Genomic DNA, 22,209 nt, shown 5'->3' on the forward strand with positions numbered 1-22,209 from the left:
TTGGAAATTAACATAAAAAACTAGTTTCCTTCAATGATTTTTTTTTCGATTTTATTTTACATTAATACGACCAAAGATTCCGCTAAAGTTGTTATTTGTAAAAATCTGTCGGTGAATCGATCTTCAGTTTACCTAAGTACGTTCAAAGGTCATGGTATATTACAACTCTTCGCGAGTTACAATACCCCATACCTCAGTTTCAACATAAGTTCATTTCTATAAAAAGCTTGATATACATTTTGATACGACCAAAAATGTGCATCATTGAAATTGAAATAACGGTTTTAGACCAAATTAGTTTCAGGCAATTTGGAGTCGATTTAGCCATGTCCGTCCGTCCGTCTGTCCGTCTGGCTGGTGCGCACAATAACTCTCGAACGGATCAACCGACTCGAACCAAATTTTAGGTATCGTAATACTTTGCCCAAACTTAGTTTAAGTTCGAAGATGGGCCAAATACCTCACAAAAGTTCAACTTTTTTCTGTAAACTGTAACTCTCGAAGGAAGCAATCGATTTGGCCCAAACTTTGCACATCGTATTATTCCTTCCAGATAAAGATCGGGTTCAAATGTGAACTATATCGGTCAACTCCTTCGATTACTTCCCACACTAAATTCGGGTAAAGTGAAGCTTAAGAGCTCCTCTCGGATTGTTTAGAATTTTTTTTCAGTAGGTTGTCCTTGCGACTCCCTTTACGACGGTACAATTTTTTTTCTTGCGCATGTTTATGCTTCCTGGGATATTGACCTAGAAGCACCAAGAAACCCTGACGGCACCAACCAAAATGGCAAATCCGCAAGATAGTTCTCGCAGGGAGTTTCTGATTGGTGCAGACTTTGCACATCATATTATTTCATCCAGTCATGTGTCAGGTTGGAATATGTACTACATCAGTTCACTCCTTCGGGTATATCCCACACAAAATTCGGAAAAAGTGAAGTTTAAGAGCTCCTCTCGGATCATTTTGATTCTTTTTTCTGTAGGTTGTTCTAGCGGCCTCTTTTACAACGGTACAATTTTTTTTCGGAGAAAGTCAATACTTCCTGAGATAATGGCCCAAAAGCTCTAAAACCCTGTCGGCACATACTATTGTGCTCGATAACTTTACAACTTTTTTTTTAAAAATTTCTTTCAAACTTAAAAACACATTAAAAAATCAGAACTTTTATTTTCGATTTAGAAGGATTGAATTTATTGAGGCAAAAATGGGAAATTTTTTTTTCACTTTGTTCCATGCGATTTACAATATTTTGCATTTGTGTCATAAGTGTGGTGTTCCATATCCAAACATTCTATAACCATTTTATTCCAACAGATATTCCTCTAACATTTGGCAAAGACGTATACTATTACTTAAAAATTTAGTCAAAAATATAAAAATTTTCTTCAGTCAGCTAAAAGCAGCTGTGATGCAAACATTAAAATGCGATTATCTCAAAACGCATGACACCGACAATATGTCAAGTTCCACATTACGATACCTTCAGATTTCAAAACAAACTCGTGATACAAAATCAATATATATTATATACGGCATAATAATTGTGTTTGGTTTTGTTGCTTTTTTTGTCAGTGGCTGAGGGTATATCTCCGTCAGCACAGCTGACTGATACTTTCTTACTTGTTTTGTTTTATTTTATTCTTTTCACTCCCACTTCTCATCATTCGTTTGCTGAGTTGTCGAAGCCTAAGGCTTTCCCCTCCCTTACCTAAACAATAATGTTGCTAAGACTTTCAACAGAACGCAAATTGGGGGATACTTTTCTATAGCGGCTGCATCAAATCGTGGACCTATACAGACACTTCTAAACTGAAATGTTGTATGTATATACCCAATTACCCATTTCTGTAGGATAATGAGGCTAAAAAATACTGCAAATCGGGTGTACCGTTCTATGTGGGATATATCAAAACGTGGTCCAGTACCGACAATTCTTTGTAGGAATGATGTATATCCCCAATGAAAAATATATTGTGAAACATTCCTGTGGGGTAATGCTGCTAAAACTTTGAAAATACCGAAAATAGGCCGGTAGTGTTCTATAGAGGCTATATCAAAACGTGGATTCTATGCCTGAAAATTATTGGGGACAACTTTTGTTACCCCAAAGTAGGTCAAATACCCTATTTCAGCCATTTTGGTAAGATATTATGGCCAAAAACTTCGAAGTACCGAAAATCGGGTTGTACCTACTATGGGAGTAGAAAACTCAGATACACATGAACTATATCTGTTCCTGGCTGACAGATCAGTTTATTTGAATGCCTAAATTTAATGCCCTCATTGTCAGACTTCCGAAAAGGAATTTCAGTAAGATTTCCCACAATGGCTTTAATATATGACTTACACTGTGCAACACTGGAAATGCAAACAACTTCTAATGGGCATTTTGTGAAAGTACATATAGAGACTACAAAAACCTTAATTGGGTTTTGTGTTCTTAGATCGGGTTTAGATTTTATGGCCTCATCTAAACCGACCAAAAATTAGCCTTTTTTCCAGTGATCGGACCTTTATCTCCGCAATATTGTAGCCCTAAAGAAGTAGAACTTATGTGTCAAACAGATCAACTTGGAAAAGCTGCATCTAGCGCATCAAACTCGTTAAAATATAGAAAAGTTTAAATAATTTCTGAAATTCTGGTCAGTAACAACTAAACTATTGTGAGTTGAAACAAGTAACCATTCTAAAAATTTTCCATCAATTCATCAGAACATTCTGAAACTCTAAAATGGTTATTTCCGTTGTTTTTATTTCATAAAATACCTTTTACAAAACTTATTTCAAACAATGTTCACACAGGCTGTTTATTCTCATGTTGGGGATTTCAATGAATTATTGAAATATTTACCAAATTGTTGTTGAAAAACTTGCTATAAACAAGGCGATAGAGGCATTTTATAACAATATAATGTTCTAAAGAGTTGTGTATTACATTCCAGAGAATATTTTCCCAAAAGGTAACATTAAGAAGAATTTAACATTTTGGGAGATACGCTGCGAAATATACACAAATTATAGAATTTTTAGATATATTATAAAATTTGAGACAATAAATGCAGTTTTTCGAGTTCAGTATTCCTCCAAATAATTTCTTCTTGCTTTTATCTACAAGTTTGCTGCAGATGTCAACACAAGATGCGTATTGGTTTCAGAGATACAGCCCCGATTTGTTTCAAAAATTCGATCTTTAACCATGTTTAGATGAGGCCATAAAAACCGAACCCGATCTAAAAAAACAAAACCCAAATATGGGTTTTGCCTATTGGTCCTCTACTTTCATAAAATTCTGGACAGAAGTTGTTTGCACGCGATTGACTCAAAAATGGACCAATGGACCAATACTGACAAATTCCTGGGGAAAGTTTTGTAGCCCCCAAAAAGTTTAAAGGAAGAATTTCAGTCACTTTGGTAAGATAATGTGGTTTGAACCTTCAAAATACCGAAGATGGGGAGGTAATGTTCTATGGAGGCTATATCAAAACGGGGGACCGATGTTGCTCATTTTCAATACCAAACATCCTAGGAGTAATAGAAATTTCTGTAGCAAATTATGAAGTTCTATCTAAAATATTGCGATCTGTATCTTGATTTCAACAGACGGGCGGACAAACGGACTTGGACTTAGAATTTTATGCTGATCAAGAATGTATATGACGAAAAGTAAAAAAAAATTAACAGTAATGAAGCCAAGGTTTGCACTGTTATAATTCGCGAAATATTCCAGTGTACCACGAAATATGACCATAGTTGAATCAAACCAAGTGTTTTTAATCAAAGCAGAAAAATTTCGCTATAAAAGTTAATTTGCGCGGAAGCTATGACCGCATAAATGAATAAAAATAGGTAAAAACACGTTGAAGTAAACGAGTGTTTTACGTTGTTATTCGATTGGCGGTTAAACCGTTTAAATTACGGATATCTGTCCAAAGTAAAAGTAGAAGAATACAAAATGTAAATTACACTACTAATGTATCACATTTCAAAATCTCCACTACATCCGCCTTTTATGGATGCTGACATTTTTAAGCCAGATATTAGATGTTTTTGGTATTTTTGATCTAACTGCAACGCGCATTCGTGTATTTCAGAAAACATATAAAAGTATCAAAGTACTCGCGATTACGCATAATTTGATGTGTACATTGACTATGTATACCAGACAGCATCGCAGTAATCCACTGCCAAAGGACAAAATTTAGTGCGATATTTTTTCGAAAACCCCTATTTTTGGGTACAGTATTTACAATATCCTTTTAATTGTGCTAAGACACCCCAAGATATTTTAGTTTTTTGACGGTCCGGATAATATAAAATATAGATCGTGAGAATCCATCCACTAGAACGGCGAAAACAGCAACTGAAAAAACCGAAAAATGTGTGAGAAATGTTTTTGAAAATATCGCGGATTTAACCGAGTTTTCTATGGATCGTTTCCTTTTCAATGAAGAAACTGACACATCACTCGCGTTTTTGCGAAAACAGCGGTTTTAAAAAATTAGTGGCATGGGAGCTGTATCAGATATATCCCAAAAATAGTGTGTGATGCTACATCCACGGTTCATGATAGATTTTATTGAAATAGGTTTAGATCGATGTATTTTTTCATGGATGATAGTGAAATCGGATGCGGAGTGTATGCACTTTGTGCAAATTATAAGCGTTATACAGTTTGTTGCACACTAAACTGCAGACGATGCTACATTTTAGCGGCCAAAGTAAATACTGGCAAATGTGTACAAATTAAAAGAGAAGAATTCGCTGTATTGGTAAACCGCTTGCGCATCAAGTTATTTTGACGATTTCTCGATTTACACGCATTTCAAAATGAACATTACCCGATACAGTTTTATTTCAAGATTATATCCCTTTTAAAGGAAACCAAAATTTATTTGAACGATACCCAAATCTTCCGCTATATGTTAGCGTGTATTCGAAAAGTGATTAGAATAAAAATGTGATTTTTTTCGTGAAATTTAACTAAAATAGAAGAATATTTTTTCTTACAAAAATTTTATAAATTTCCTCAATATATTTTTTTGTTTTTGCTGTAATATGCAAACCACTAAACGGATATGTATAGTTTTGGATTCATTTGAATCTTCGCGATGTTTATATTACGTACATATTTTTTATATATTTTTCAGATGCATAAACATCTTTAATTTTATTAAAACAAGTTGCAAACTACCAATTGTTTTGACATCCTTCCTAATTTCCGCGAAAATTTAGAACTTTTTCACTAAATTTATGGGACCTCAGTAAACATATAGTGCGTAGGAAGCCATAAATTAACAATGTTTCTCGATATAATGAATAGCGTTTTTGTAAGATTTTTTCTAATAATCAGAATTGAAACCGCTATAACTTTTGTGCGCAATACCTAAAATTAGTATATCGAACAGATTTGAGAATGGGAATTTTTTCTCGATCCATGCAACAAAAATCGTTCATGCAGCGTAAAAAAAATTTTTCATTTTTTTCAAATGGAATATTAAAAACTTCTGACTTTTCCTCATATATACTTTATATGGTCTCCGATGAATATTTCGATGTGTTATTAACGAAATGACAAATTTAATTAAATCGTGCATATTATGGTAGAGGGTATGAAAAGACTCCTGCAAAATATTATAGAAGATTGCGAATATTTTAATGTAGCTCCCATATAAAGGTAACTCCAGAAGATGGTATTTATTGTATACCGCCAGGCCGAGATGACGTGTAGACAGCAGCAATAAACCGACTGAAGGCAGCAGAAGCCGATGACTTACCCGGTTAGGTGTGTGCTAGCTGACGCACATCATCCGCCAAGAATAAAGTGTACCCGACGATTGGAACCTGAGCATCCTATGTCCCGTTCACAAAAAGGAAATAAGACTATGTGATCTAACTATGGGGACATAAGTCTGCCCACTACTGCTTATAAGATGTTGTCAGGGAGATTTTATTGGCGACTAAAACCTGTGGTCAACGAAATAATTAAGTCATACTAATGCCACTATAGACCTGGCAAATCCACTATTGATCAGATATTTAAACTGTGGCAAATCCTTGATAAGAACCAAGAGATTAAGATCGACACTTACCATTTTTTGTCGATTATAAAACAGCCTTCGACAACTCTATAAACTAAAGCCTAGGGGAACGAAACAATTGGGTCATACTAATGTCACTATAGACCTGGCAAATCCACCATTGACAAGTTATTCCGAGCCTTGTCTGAATTCGATATTCTAAAGCTCATTCAGCTTTGTACCAAACAGTTTAGTACCAAAAGAGGTTTCAGAAAAGGAGGCAGCCTTTCAACATCCTACTGGAAAAGGTTATACGAGATGCAAACGTTAAAAGAAATATACGAATAGCCACATGTTACATGCTTATGTCGACATTGACATGATGAGTCGATAAATGAAGAAAGTAACTAACACCATTAAACATAACGAAGGAGAATTTGCTAAAATGGGTCAGGCAATAAACGACGACAACACCAAGTTGATGGTAACGGCGGGCAATGTGGATCAACTGTGAGAGTTGATACCTTTACATTTTGGTGTTTTTGAGAGAAAAAAATCTTTGAAAGATCAAAGGTCTAATATGCCTTGATGGTGATATTCGATAGGTCATGCCATAAGAATGATGAATCCACTGAAAATGTTTATAACCGCATGGCGGCACACGCAAAACTGGAAGGCCATTGCTTCGATGACTAAACTTTTCTAAATTGGGACGAAAAACTTTAAGGAGTGGATATCTTTTCTTAGTTTGGCTTATGGAAGAAATGTTCTGTAGAGGGCCATCTATGTAAATAAGCTTAGGTCTGTCCGTCCGCCTGTTGATCGAATAATCCACTTCTTTGGTTAAAAGTTCAACATCTTTCGCCAAATATTGGTCCCAACTTTGCAAATCGCAATATTTGTTCAAGGTGTATATCAGGTTCAAATGTCTTCTACATCGGTCCACTCCTTCCAAATTTCTAAATGTTCGCTAAAGCGCAGCTTATCGATATGAATCCGATCATTTTGAATTTTTATACCCTTAGCCTTTGGTACGATGAAAATTTTTGGGAAGCCAATTGATAATTCCCTTCGCCGGGATGAAATCATGATATTGGTAGCGATCAGTAAAATTTTGCAACACTGTCAGTTCGTTTTGAAAAATATTACTCTCTGTAGTAGAGGGTAATAAATGAAGTTGAGCCAATAGGGGAATACTCCACTCAAACAATCGAAAATGAGATTGAATCTTCAACAATAAACAAAACAAACAAAAAACAGCCGAGGCACGGGCGAATGCAGCTTTGTTAAAAACAAAATTCCAAAAACAACCTCACAGGCAACTGTGGTGATGTTATTATCAACTCACAGAATTCGAAGAATTCTTAGTTGATACGTGCTGACATGTTGCAGAATATTTTGATTTTGGTGTTTCTTTGGAAAAGCCGAAAAGTGAGTGTGATTCCCATTCATTTGGGAATACTAGACACTTAAAGAGTTCGGTTTTTCACTAAAAAAGGCATCATTTCAAAAACTGAGAAGCCAATTGATAATTCCCTTCGCCGGGATGAAATCATGATATTGGTAGCGATCAGTAAAATTTTGCAACACTGTCAGTTCGTTTTGAAAAATATTACTCTCTGTAGTAGAGGGTAATAAATGAAGTTGAGCCAATGGGGGAATACTCCACTCAAACAATCGAAAATGAGATTGAATCTTCAACAATAAACAAAACAAATTTTTGGGAACGATAACTCTCGAAGGGAGAACCCGATTTGGCCCATACTTTGCACATCGGAATGTTCCTTCCAGGTATAAGTCAGCTTCAAAAATTGCCTATATCAGTCCAAATCTTCGGGTACCTTACACAAATAATTTTAAAATTTTTGGCACAAGTTCAGTTTAGGAACACTTATCGGATCGTCATGAAATTTCTTACAGAGGCTTGTCCTCGCGGCCCCTTTTGCAAATTTTTCTGGTGGCAAGTCCATACTTCCTGAGATAATGCTCCAATATGTAACCTTGCGGCATCGAAATTAGTATTTTTTCAAGCTCGAGGTCAATATATCAATTATCTTTTATTGTTCAATATTTCGCAATTCTTTGAATTGCATCTTCAGGAATTGCAAAAAACACGTCAAGAAATAGTCTTAAAATATTTACTTGCGGCATCATCTGAAAATACGGCCAACATTTTGCACATCGGAAAATACCTTCCAATTTCTAAGAAGGATACTTATTGTGATCACGTTTTCAGTGATCAAATATTTATATGGGCAAGTCCATGTTTCCTGACTTAATGACCTAAAAGCTCTAAACAAACTGTACCAAGTAAAATGTCTCGTGGGCACGATAACTATCGAAAGTCATGAATGACTTTAGTCCAACATTTGCACATCCTAATATTTCTCACACTTTAATCAAGTTCGAATATGGACAACAACTAACCCCATCTGGTACCTTCCACAAAATCTATACAATTTTTCACAAATTTGCAGTTTAGGGACGTGTTTAGAATCGTTTTAAAATTTGTACAGAAGCTAGTTCTCGCAGCTCATATTACGACAAAATATTTTTTCGGGGGTAAGTCCGTACTTCCTGACATAACTAACCCAAAGCTGTTAACAACCCTACGTCCACCAACTAAAATGACTCTTAAAGGGAGGCCCACAATAGTTCAAGCATTTAGGCTTAAGAAGAGGTTGATACCTGTTCGCGGACAAATTTCTAACTTTTTCGGATAGTTCTCCCAGTACTTATTACAACAATAACGTTCTGGGAAAATCACAACCACAGGCTGAGGGAATATCTCTGTCGGCAAAGCCGTCTGATAATTTTTTACTTGTTCGACTAACAACATTGACCCAACCGCAAAAACCATAAACATTTTTTTATATTTTCCAAAAAAAAAAAATAAATAAATAAACATCTTTGTTACATTCATTCGACTATCACTTACCTTTTGATCTTTCCACCCCACCAAAGGTGGAAAACAAATGACGAACGATAAAACCCATATGCCGGCAATTAGGGATTTGGCCTTTTTGGTAGACATAATGCTGGGATAAGTAACCGGCCTTGTAACAGCTACATAACGGTCCAAAGAGATGGCACAGAGATTCAAAATTGATGCGGTACACATCCACACATCAACGGCCAACCAAATGCGGCACCAAACATCACCGAAAATCCAAACCTAAATATACACAAAATTACATTTAATCATAAATTTTGTTTACATTTTAAAATATAACAACTAACCACAAACCACCCACATGACGTATACGTAACATTAATTATACAAAACCAAATAATTAATTACACTCATACGCCACGAGGAAACGAAAAACGTAACGCATTTCTCAAATTTCATCTCTTCTTACCTTAAACACCTCCCATGTAGCCGAAAATGGCAACACCGCCAAACCCACCAACAAATCGGCCACAGCCAAATTAACAATGAAAAAATTCGTAACACTACGTAATTTGTTGGAACAAAATACAGCAGCTATTACGAGCAGATTTCCTCCGATTACTAAAACGTTGATAAATTCGAGTATCGCTAATGAGATCAAATTCGATGGTTCCGTCCATTTTACCGACTTTATTAGACTCTCACACTCTGTTTCATTCATGGCGGTAATTCAATGATGGGTGTTGAAATGTATTGACTACCTGAAATGAAAGTGAAGAAAAGACGAAAACGAAAATATAAGATGGTATTTAATTTTTAATTTCGTTAATGGTTTTGATATTTTAATGAGACTAAAAATGGAAAATTATTATTGAAGGATCAACTTTAAAAAAAGCTTGTAAATTGATAGCCGTTTTTAATTGAGACGCGTCTGGAAAGTATTACAATATATTATAATTAAATAGTAATTATATTTGTTAAAAAGAAAAACTATTAAAAAATCAGGCAGATTCGACAGCTATGTACATTAGGCCGGGCCGAGTTGAAAACCTTAATGGGCGCTTCGCGTTTCTGATTCCTGGGATTGAACTGAGCAAAAAAGTCCACTAGAGCATAGGTCTACGGTGAAAATCGAGCATTCCGATTTTTACTTTAAATTTTTTATCGACGTTTTTAGACATTTTGGCATATAACAGCTAAACCATTGAGATTTCGATCGAACGCGAGAACAAAAATTGTAGCCAAGACAGTAATTAATGACTCTCTAATACATCGTAAAAACTTTAAAACGCTCCTTAAGGCAGTTTTGGCCTGGAGAAGGTGCAAACTTTTCGAAAAATGTCGATAGATGGCACTGTGCTACAAAAGTTGACCAGAAAAATATTCAAGCGTTCTGATGCAAAATTATATCGTGTTGGGATCCACGGACAACGACAATACCTTTAGTTCGTTTATGTCACTTCGTTTTATTTTTTTATAACGGTAAAAGTAGTACAAATCTGGGTTTCTTACATTTTCAAATTTAAACGGACATATCTTCTTTTTTCACAACGGATTTCTGCTGATCCTTCTTCCTTTTAAAGGGGTGAATAATATCTTTCGAACAAGTTATTATTCTCATAATTTTCAAAAATATAATGTTTTTTTGTTTTGTTCAATATTTATTTTGAAAATTGTGAGAAATTCAGTTATTTTTTTTTTTTTTTTTTTGTGGGGGTTTTCAGACTTAGTCCACTATAACTTAGCCATTTGTTAACCGATTTAAACAAATAATAACTTGTTCGAAAGATATTATTCACCCAGATTTTCAATACTTTTACCGTTGTAAAAAAATAAAACGAAGTGACACAAACGAACTAGAGGCATTGTCGTTGTCCATGGATCCCAACACGATATAATTTTGCATCAGAACGCTCCAACTTTTGTAGCACAGTGCCATTTATCGACATTTTTCGAAAAGTTTGCACCTTCTTAAGGCCAAACCTGCCTGAAGGAGCGTTCCAAAGCTTTTGCGATGTATTAGAGAATTCTTAATTACTGTCTTGGCTACATTTTTTGTTCTTTTGTTCGATCGAAAATCTCAATTATTTGGCTGTTATAAGCCAAAGTGTCTAAACAACGTAGATAAAAAACTTAAAGTCAAAATCGGGAGGCTCGATTTTCACCGTAGACCTATGTAGACCTCTAGTGGACTTTTTTGTTCAGTTCAATCCCAGGAATCAGAAACGCGAAGGGCCCATTAAGTTTTTTGTCCTTCCATACGGCCTAATGTACATTCACTTAGCATATAAAAAGGACCTACAATATAATTGGGAAAAGTGGACTAAATTTCCGATGAGAAAAACCGAGACCGGAACGAGCATTTCTTTGCTTCTTATCTAATGTATTTAAAAATGCGACAAAGTCAATATGAACAAAATGCTCCATCCTTCATAGTATTTCATTACCATCAGAATAAGGCATTTTCGATAAAGTTTTAAAGCTACCCAAGACTGGGCCGCAAACAAGACACAAACGCATTTTCAATTCTGTATATTTACCTACTTTCTACAGTAAACCTAATTTTGCTAGAAATCCTGGACATAACATTGTGTTAAACCCCAAGTACTACCTGCTGGAACTCGTCCAGGATCACGAGGACTACCTTCAATTAAAGCTAATTAACTATTCTCGAACAGTCCTGATCTTCGAACCTGTTCTAAGTTTAGAAGAAATATAATGATATAAAAAGTTTCGACCAAATCAGTCATCTTCCTTCGTGCAGCGCCAGACAGACGGGAGGATGGAAAATATAACAAGATCGATCGACAAATTTTTGATCTTTATTTGGTAAGACACATTTTTTCGTATCAAAGCATACAGTGTCGGCCAACACGAAAGCACCCCCTCAGTACATTTTTTTAAAATGTTTTTTTTTTTAAAGAAAACAAAAATTTTAAATGTTTTCGTATTTTTCTTTTTATTTATTTATGGGGTATGTTCTGAGACACACTTCACCTCTCACTTCACGCCGCAAGCATTTTGTTCACCCCATTTACGCTTATTTTTCGAGTATTTTATGGACGGACTAAGGTGTACTCTCCTTTTTAATTACCCTAATGAATATTAGCCCCAAGAAATTCGCAAAAACTATGAGTCAATAGGTTGAACAAAATGCTTGAAGCGTAAAGTGAGAGGTGAAGTGTGTCTCAGAACATACCCGTATATCTTTATCATTGGAAAATACAAACATAAGGAATTCAGAATTTAATAAACAAAAGCTAAAATTCAAAAAAAAAAAAAACATTTTAGGTGGCAAATATAAGAGGACAAAACTAAAGCACCCGCCAATTCGAGGTACCACAAAAGCTACTGAAATCAATATTTCGTTGCGTATCATTTATTTTGGATGACGCAAGCATTAATTATTGCAAGCGATATAGCTTCCCACAACAATTTTTGCGGCTTCAAATAAATTTTCTTTGGTTTGGTTTTTCAATTTTTTCGGTTGATTTTTGAGTTAACGATCTACCACAAGCCCCAATCGAGATCTACGAGCAGGGGATTTGGTGGGCCAACGGAGAACGTCTGTCTAATTGTTTCGGAATCAATTCTTAACCACTTTCGATACATGTTTTGGCTCAATATCTTCCTGGAATATCCATCTAAGTGGCATCTCTTCTTCAGCATAAGGCAACATCACGCCTTTTAATACATTACGATACTTGAAACGATCCATAATTCCATTAATTTTATGAATTGGTCCAATGCCTTGCCCCGAAAAAAATCCCAGGCCGTTGTGTTCTGCTTCCATGTTATACAGTGCCCTTACAATATTTAGGATTTAATCGTTGCTTATTTGATCTATGCCTTATGCCATCCGAATCCTTTAAAATCAACATAGATTCATCAGAAAACAGCACAGTCCTCCATTTTTGGATATCCCAGTTCAGATGGGTCTTGGCGAATTCCAGTCTGGCTCCTTCATATTTTGTAGATATGAAAGGCTTTTGTGTTGCTGGTCGTCGACTGAGTAAGCCGTCGTCTACCGTTCTTCTGTAAATCGTTCTTTTGCTAATTTTTCAATCTAAGCGATTTTGTATTTGAACAGAATATGCTGTAGCATAATTTTTGGATGAATACGAACAATATCGGCTAATGTTTTGGTATAGTCCCCTTATAGCGTTACCTTCCGATCTTCGGTATTTTGAGTACTTAAGCCACCTTTTCCTACTAAATTAGCTGTAATTTGGTACTTAGGGTTCCTAGTGTTCACAAAACATTTCCACCAAGAATTGTGGACCTGGGTCTACGTTTGGGTATAACCCCCATATAACGGTGCCGCCCGATTTTCTGTATTTTTAGGATTCAAGATAAATTTGCCGACAATCAATTATTTCTCCTGCAATAATTAATAATTGAATCAAATTTAAATGGAAGGTGCTTACACCTGGGAAATTTTTGCGGATTCTGAAACTACAATGTTCATAGATGAGAAAAATAAAAAAAAACAAAAAGAAATCGCCGGAGCATTTTTAAATAAATCGCGATTCAAGTTGACATTTTTAGGGGCTGTTTAGGTTTTCACGATTTTGCTTAGAAACCGCAAGTCCTATCAAAATGAGACTGAAAAAATGTTGTAGCTATGAAATTTCTCTACAAGATTAACCTTTACGGTATTTTCGTAGGTTTTACCATTTTTGAGATATTGAAGTTCAAATTGGGACAATGCACTGACTGTATCGCCCCCTTATAAAACAATGTCATGAAGGGTGTGCCTTAACTAACCTTTAATGAAAAACGCTTACATAGGGGAAGTTTTTGTGAATTCTTAAACAGCAATGTTCATAGATGAAAATCCAAAAACAAGAAAAAATCGCTGTAGGGATTTCTAAATAAATCACGGTCAAAATTCACATTTTTAGGTGTTTTTTAGGTTTTCACGATTTTGCTTGGAAACCGCAACTCCAATCGAAATGGAGCTAAAGAAAATAATGTAGCTGTGAAAATTCTCTACAGAATTGACGTTTACGATTTGTTCTTAGGCTGTACCACTTTTTGAAATAAAGAAGTTCAGTTTACATTTTTAGGATTTTTTGTTAGGGTTTCGCGATTTTGCTTGAATACGGGACCTGAGAAAATCTTATAGCTGTGAAAATTCTCTACAAGACTGGCTTATGTAATTTTTCCTAGGTTGTACCATTTTTTTAGATATATAAGTTTAATTTGGGAAATTGCAGTCATGACATTGTTTTATAAGGAGACGATACAGAATTGAATTTAATTTGAATTGTCCCAATTTCAACTTCTATATCTCACAAGTTGTAAAACCTACGAAAATATCATTAAGGTCAATTTTGTAGAGAATTATGATAGCTACAACATTTTCTTTATTTTCAGTTTGATAGGACTTGCGGCTTCCAAGCAACATTGCAAAAACCTAAACAACCCCTAAAAATCTCAACTTGAATCGCGATTTATTTAAAAAGCGCTCCGGCGATTTGTTTGGTTTTTTTTTTTTTTTTTTGATTTTTCTCATCTATGAACATTGTAGTTTCAGAATCCGCAAAAACTTTCCAGGTGTAAGCACCTTCCATTTAAATTTTATTCAAGGGCACCGTGACATGTTTACAAATGTAATTTTTTATTTTTGGTAAAATAAATGTTAAAATGTTTTGCTGATGAGCAACACCACCACAGCAAAAATTAAAGGAATCCCAAAACCGCATTTTGAAAAAGTGTCCGATTTGAATAAGAAATCCCCAGGAATATATCCTTATCGATAAACCTGAGGCTATAATACGACTGGATACAACACAACACAACACAAACTGTGCCAACGTCGGACAGCCTCGGACCTAAAGAAATGAAGTAAACTCAATACATCTGACACCTATAGAGTTTCTGGGGCCAATTTCTCAAGAAGTATAGACTTGCTCAAAACGTCATAACTAGGGCCGCATGTTTATACGCTCAGCCTTCAGGCTAATAAAGGTATATACTCTTTGATACGACCAAAATTGTGCCCAGGTATGTTAGACCCGAAATATGTTTGGACGAAATTCATTCCAACTAATTTCGAGTTGATTTAGCAATGTCCGTCTGTCTGGCATAACTCTCGAACAGATCAACGGATTTGTTTCAATTTGTGCACTTCATAAAATGTTGTCAAATTTTTTTCTAAGATCGACGGTGAGCCTTTTCGGTCCACTCAATCAGGTACCTTTTCCACAAAAGGTCAACATTTTTCTGTAAAATGGTGTGAACTCTCGAAGGGAGCAATCGATTTGTTTCAAACTTTGCACGTCTTATTATTCCTTCAAGATATAGATCGGGACTATATCGGTACAGTCTTTCGTGTAGCTCTCACACCAAATTCGGAAAAAGTGAAGTTTAAGAGTCTCTTTAGGATCGTTTTGAATTTTTGCAGAATGTTGTCCTTGCGGCGGTATAATTTGTTCGGAGACAAGTCTATACAGTGTGAAGACTCATCTCGGATCTATTTGATAAGTTGTTGTTTTCGCGGTACATATAACATCGGTACAATTTTTTCCGGAGTAAAAAAGGGATAAAGGGAAAAATAACTCTCAGTTATTTTCAAAAATTTCATCCAAACTTGGTTTAACGTAAATAAATATTTCGAGTTCTCCATGGATCAGGTGTTTACTTACTAAATTTTTTTGGTATATATCAATGAGTTTCTTACCCCCGCATTACGGTACCTACAGATTCCACGTATCATTAAGCAATCTCGTGGTACAAAATCAATATGTTTTATATACCGAATAATTATTGTGTTTGAAGTCTCCCTTGTCCCGTATGGGATGTTGTGGAACAATGTTGTTGTTTCTGTTTTTGGTCAGAGGCTGTGAGTATGTCTCCGACAGCACAGGTACTTTCCTACTTGTTTTAATACTAAAGAAGAAATTTTACACTGGAAGTTTTTCTGCCCTCTCAAAACGTGTTATTGTTATAATTTGACAAATTGGTAAAAAATAAAACGAATTTATACACCCTTGACTTTGGGGTATAACCTCCATCATCGAAATTTAGGCACGCCAAACTTTTTAAATTTATAATTTGTCAGTGGTTGTTGAATGTCTTGAATATGTCTGTAACCTTCAACAACTTTGGAGAAAATTAAAAAAAAATTCATTCTCTTCATAAATTATATCCAAATTTATGCAAAATTTTCGTATTCGATTTTTTTCCCTTTATTTCTCCTTTTTCGTCGTCGATGTTGTTGGTGCCTCTATTCATCTGTCCGACGAGTGCAAGAGTTGCGTGTGGATTTCAATTAAATTGTGTAATTAATTACAAGGACTGCAAAAGTGTTCTTAATGCCATTAGCATTGGACTAGAAGAAGAAGAAAATAGAAAATAGGGAAAACTCCAAGCAAGTCAAGAAAAAATTAAAAAAGTTAAAGTTAAGTTGAAGCAAATAAATTGCAAAGGAAATGAATTGGATCCAATCGTTGCTTTTGTAGTTTATGGGTCATGAGGCGGCACACTCCATTTCGGATGGGGAAACCATTCGGGCCTAACAAGGAAAAGGAAACGAATGATAACAAAGTCGTAATGTGTTTACACAACACCATTAAGTTTATTTTATGCCAAAAAAAGGAAAGAAGAAAAAAGTAAGCAAAGCAAAAAACCAACCAAAGCAAAATAAGAAATTGAAAATAGTACTGAAATAATGTTAACACATAAATTTTCCAACTAAAAAAAAACGACTACAAGGGGGGACATAACCAAGGACTTCCAACAAAGTTTAACAGCTCATGAAATATTGATAAAATATGTGTTTTTATTGATTACTATATATTTTCTTAAAGATTTATTGCATAAAATATTTATTTGTATGTGTGTTTGTGTTACTTGTCTTGATGTATTATTTGGTGAATTATTCAATGAAGATATAAGAACACATCATAGACCACAGGGTGTGCTTTATAGGGTGCGGTTAAATATCTTTGGTTTAGTTTAGTTTTGTCTTAGTTTTGTTTTCTTCTTTCATCAGTGTTATGTATTTATTTCAAATAAAGACCATATTTCGCTTTATTCAAACATTTGAATAACAACAAAGTTGTTTTGCAGTGGAAATAAAATGAATTAGCCACGGGCGTAGGCTGGCAAGACTATAGTTTTGAATGAAGCAACCAATCGTCCTTTTTCTTGTTTGGAATATTCTGACCAGAGGGCATTCTCCTCTATAACAAGAAAAACCGCCAACTCCATATCGATAAACAGTTCAATATAACTTGGGAGCCATGTACATTAGGGCTATAACCAAAAAATGTGACACCAGTACCATGTGCTGAAGTTTGTCCTGATAACGAAAGCGTGTTTTATAGGTCGCACATACGGGAAACAAAAGTTGATCAAAAGTCAATATATAAAAATGGCGCTTTTAAAAAGAAACTCTTGCTAAACAAACCCCTCACCTTTTTCCCCATTCACTTTGACCATACGCAACTTTCTGCGGTTAACCAAACCAACCTAGCAGCCGATTGAACTCAGCCATAATGAAAGCAAAAAAGTACATGTTTGTACATGGATTGGGAAAGGCGTCACAGCAATACCTAAAGGTGACGCACTGTATTATAGCTGTCATGACGTGAAGCATGAGTTTGGTTGCGGATTTGTAGTTAGTCGGAGGTTAAAACACCTGGTCACCAGCTTCACACCCGTGAATGAAAGACTTGCTACATTTCGAATAAAAGCAAAATTCTTTAACATCAGCTATTTTTGCGCTCATGCTCCCACTGAGATCAAGGACGAACAGGCCAAAGATATATTTTACGAGCACTTAGAAGAAACTTATGACCGTTGTCCTGCCCATGACATTAAAATTATTCTAGGCGATTTTAAGCCCAAAATTGGAAAGGAAAATATCTTTGGCCCAACAGTCGAAAAATTCAGTCTCCACAATGAAACATCTGACAATGGCATGGGGCTGATAGACTTCGCCGCGGCTAAAAACATGGTAGTTAGCAGCACCAGATTTAAACATCTCGGCATCCATAAGGTCACCTGGCTGTCTCCAGATCAGAAAACAAGAAATCAAATTGATTACGTTGTGATAGATGGAAGAGATTCATCGAGCGTGTTGGATGTGCGCTTGTTCCGAGGAGCAAACATAGACTCGGGACACTACCTAGTTGCAGCAAAGGTACGCACCCGGTTAAACGTAGCAAACAAAGTACGAACAGACACATCACGAAATTTAGACATCGGTAAGCTGCAATCACAACAGATAGCCACAGCCTATTCCACTCAACTAGCCCAATTGCTTAATCAAAGCACTCTCATCCCGATAACACATCAGCGCAATGGCAAAGCATTGCCCACTCCATGCAAACAGCCGCAAAATCCATACTTGGATACCAGAGACCTCCACCAAGGAATCCATGGTATGATCAGGAGTGTCGTGCTGCTACCGAAGAGAAAAATGCGGCATATAGGGCTACTTTGCAATCAGTAGCAACGCGTAGCGCACGAGAGAGATATCGGGAGAAAATGTGAGAGGAGAAACGTCTTTTCCGCAGGAAAAAGAGAGAGATGGAAAACGGGAGTGTGAAAAAATCGAGATGTACAGGAGCCAGAATGAAGTCCGAAAATTCTACCAAAGAGTGAAGCATAAAACTGATGACTTTGTACAGGCACCTCCTCCTGTAGAGACCAGCAAGGTAATTTGCTAACTGATACAGATAGTGTGCTCAGGATATGGAAAGAACATTTTTCAAAACTGTTGGTATCCAATAGCAGCGAAGACGACCAAGATACCACAGTCCCAATCCCAGAAGATGGTATTGAATGTATACCGTCCAGCCAAGATGAGGTAAAGACAGCAATAAATCGGCTGAAGAATAATAAGGCAGCAAGAGCCGATGGCTTACCAGCCGAGATGTTCAAAACCGGAGGCGACACACTGATAAGGTGTATTCATCAGCTAGTTAGCACCATCTGGCAGGAAGAACGAGTACCCGACGATTGGAACCTGAGTATCCTGTGCTCCATAAGAAAGGAGATAAGACTGTATGCTCTAACTATAGGGGCATAAGTCTACTCCATATTGCCTATAAGATCATGTCAGGGATATTGTGCGAACGACTAAAGCCTATGGTCAACGAGATAATTGGACCATACCAATGCGGCTTTAGACCTGGCAAGTCCACCATTGACCAGATATTTACCCTGCGGCAAATCCTGGAGAAGACCCAAGAGATGCAGATCGACACCTACCACCTTTTTGTCGATTATAAAGCAGCCTTCGACAGCCCGCTGCGTTCAAAGGTATTCCAAGCCATGTCTGAATTTGGTATTCCCGCAAAGCTCATCCGGCTTTGTAAAATGACTTTAACTCACACGAGGTCCTCAGTTAAAATAGGAAAGAACCTCTCCGAAGAGTTTGGTACCAAAAGAGGTTTCAGACAAGGAGACAGCCTTTTGTGTGATCTCTTCAACATCCTGTTGGAAAAGGTTATACGAGAGGCTAATGTCAAAAGAAGTGGCACAATCTACACCAGTAGCCACATGTTACTTGCTTATGCTGATGATATAGATATCATGGGCCGATCAGTAAAAGAAGTAACAGATACATTTATGAAGGTCGAAGGAGAATCTGCTAAAGTGGGTCTGGCGGTAAACGGTGAGAAGACCAAGTTGATGGTGTCGACGCGCAATGCGTCCATTGAGCTCGGACCGACTGTGGAAGTTGGTTCCTATAATATTGAGGTAGTAAAAGACTTCGTCTACCTCGGCACCTCCGTAAACACAACAAACGACATCAGTTGTGAAATAAAAAGAAGAATTGTATTGGCCAATAGATGCTACTTTGGTTTAAGTAAGCAGTTTAAAATCAAAGCCACATCTCGTCAAACAAAAATAACGCTCTACAAAACACTGATACTATCCGTGCTGATGTATGGCTCCGAAGCCTGGGTACTTGCGCAAGCAGACATGGCAGTGCTTGGTGTGTTTGAGAGAAAAATTCTTCGAAAGATCTACGGACCAATCTGCGTTGACGGTGAATATCGACGTCGCATGAACCAACGACATCAATATAGTTAAACGTATCGAGATGCAGCTATTGCGTTGGCTAGGCCATATCATAAGAATGAGCGATGATGAACCCGCTAAAAAGGCGTATGAATACATGCCACATGGCGGTGCACGCAGAATTGGCAGACCAAGGAATAGATGGCGCAAACAAGTGGATGATGAGATGAAAAGGCGCGATATTCCAGAGTGCAAAGCAACAAATAGAGAGGAATGGAGATCTCTTCTTAGTTCGGCCTATAGAACAAATGTTCTGTAATGGGCCAGCTAAGTAAGTAAGTAAGTTTTCAGACTTAAATCACTATAACTTAGGAAGAAGGATCAATAGAAATCCGTTGTGAAAAAAGAAGATATGTCCGTTTAAATTTGAAAATGTAAGAAACCCAGATTTTCACTACTTTTACCGTCATAAAAAATAAAACGAAGTGATACAAACGAACTAAAGGTATTGTTGTTGTCTATGGATCCCAACACGATATAATTTTGCATCAGAACGCTTGAATATTTTTCTGGTCAACTTTTGTAGCATAATGCCATTTATAGGCCTTTTTTTCGAAAAGTTTGCACCTCCTCAAGGCCAAAATTGCCTGAAGGAGCGTTTAAATGCGTTTGCAATGCGTTAGAGAGTTCTTAATTACTGTCTTGGCTGCAATTGTTGTCCATGTGCTCGATCGAAAATCTCAATGGTTTGGCTGTTATATGCCAAAATGTCCAAAAAACGTGGATAAAAAATTTAAAGTCAAAATCGAGAGGCTCGATTTTCACGATAGACCTATGGTCTAGTAGACTTTTTTGCTTAGTTCAATCCCAGGAATAAGAAACGCGAAGGGGCCATTAAGGTTTTCAAATCGCCCCGGCCTAGTGTACATAATGTCTTGCCAAGGTTCAAATTTCTGCATTTCATGAACTCCTTTCATAAACCAAAAATTACTGGTTTCTTCTGAGAGATTGAAAAAAAAACAATTTTGGCGAGTTGTTTTGTTTTTATTAACTAACCAACCACCACCATCAACCAAACCAGAGACAAGTTTTGCTGCTTTTTACAATGCTTTTATTTTGTAGTATTGTAATATATCGTTTCTTCTAATGATTTTCACTGTAGTTGCTATCGTCTTGTGACCATATCAGATTCTATCAGCGCTAGGTTGAAATATTAGATGTTACCTTTATATTAAAGATATTAAAAAATTGTAGATGTGAACTATATCGTACAACAAACTCACTGTGGGTGTTTGGTTTGTTAGTTGTTGCGACGGTAGTAGTTTAGCGTTAAACGTTTAGCTGCCCTCCAAACATTATTGGAAAGTTTCAATCGCTTAACGATAATCTGAAATTCGCGGGGAAGATCAATTCGATCGGTGAAGAGCGCACCTAAATATCTTCTGCGATTCCTCAACATAAAGTAAATGTGTCCAGGAAGCGAATCCGGAGGAAGTATCGCAGATTAACCATCTGGAAGATCTTTGGAAGATTAAAATATAACGTATAAATTAAAAAAAAAAATAGAATTATTTTTTGTTCATTTGTTGCCGGTGAGGTTTATTAGCCCCTTTTGTTTCTTTTCTGCAATGTTACGATTTTTAATTGTTCGTTATGTTGTTGGTGGTGTTATACTGCTTCTTCATTCACTTTGTTGTCTTTCTAGTTAAACTTGGCAAAACCTGGGCATGCGTTGTGTTTGTCAATTCTCATAATATTATGCGTGATATTTATACCAAAGTTCTGTAGTTATGCAACTCATCAGACATATCGGCTGTGGGAGTAGCTTCGCTGTCGTGGAACTTTTTTCTTTCAAATACAAATGTATTAACAATTTGGATTTTATACCAAAAGACTTAAGGCGAATTGAACCAAAATCATTAATATTGAAAGCTTTGCTGGTCTTCTTGATAATCATTTTATACGTCTTTAATACACCAAATATCAAACTCTCTCCTTGGAATATATCCATCAGCAGCAGAAATATCTGACATGGACATACAATTCCATAAATTGGAATATCCCAGCGTATTTTTCAACATCACAAGTATTTCACCAATTTTGGTAACGCAATTGGGAACATTTTAAAGCTCAGAATGTCTCATTGTTGTAACGCATCCAACCGAACCGGATATACTAGTCACGACAATTCAAATTAAAAATTGGTAAGTGGGATGTGGGCCAACCTATTTTGCATAATAATAAAGGTTATATTTTCCTCATCCATTGACAGGCTTTCCTTCTGGAATACGATTACTGAAAGCGGAGATATTCGCA

General features: G+C 36.3%; 1 protein-coding gene across 3 annotated transcripts in view; it reads right to left on the reverse strand.

The window, feature by feature from the left end:
• The window catches only part of Oamb (Octopamine receptor in mushroom bodies), a 265,806-nt gene that overhangs the window by 112,531 nt on the left and 131,066 nt on the right, over positions 1–22,209 (reverse strand). For all 3 annotated transcript variants that reach the window (XM_073960483.1, XM_073960482.1, XM_073960481.1), the window contains 2 exons: positions 9,383–9,674; positions 8,959–9,195 (listed from right to left, as the gene is read on the reverse strand). In XM_073960483.1, coding sequence (XP_073816584.1) covers positions 8,959–9,195; positions 9,383–9,634 — 489 coding nt within the window. In that variant the 5' untranslated portion in view covers positions 9,635–9,674. The remainder of the gene's footprint in view (positions 1–8,958; positions 9,196–9,382; positions 9,675–22,209) is intronic.

The sequence above is a fragment of the Musca autumnalis genome, unplaced genomic scaffold (genome assembly GCF_047663935.1).
Source record: "Musca autumnalis isolate F117 unplaced genomic scaffold, ASM4766393v1 scaffold_1, whole genome shotgun sequence".
NCBI lineage: Eukaryota > Metazoa > Arthropoda > Insecta > Diptera > Muscidae > Musca > Musca autumnalis.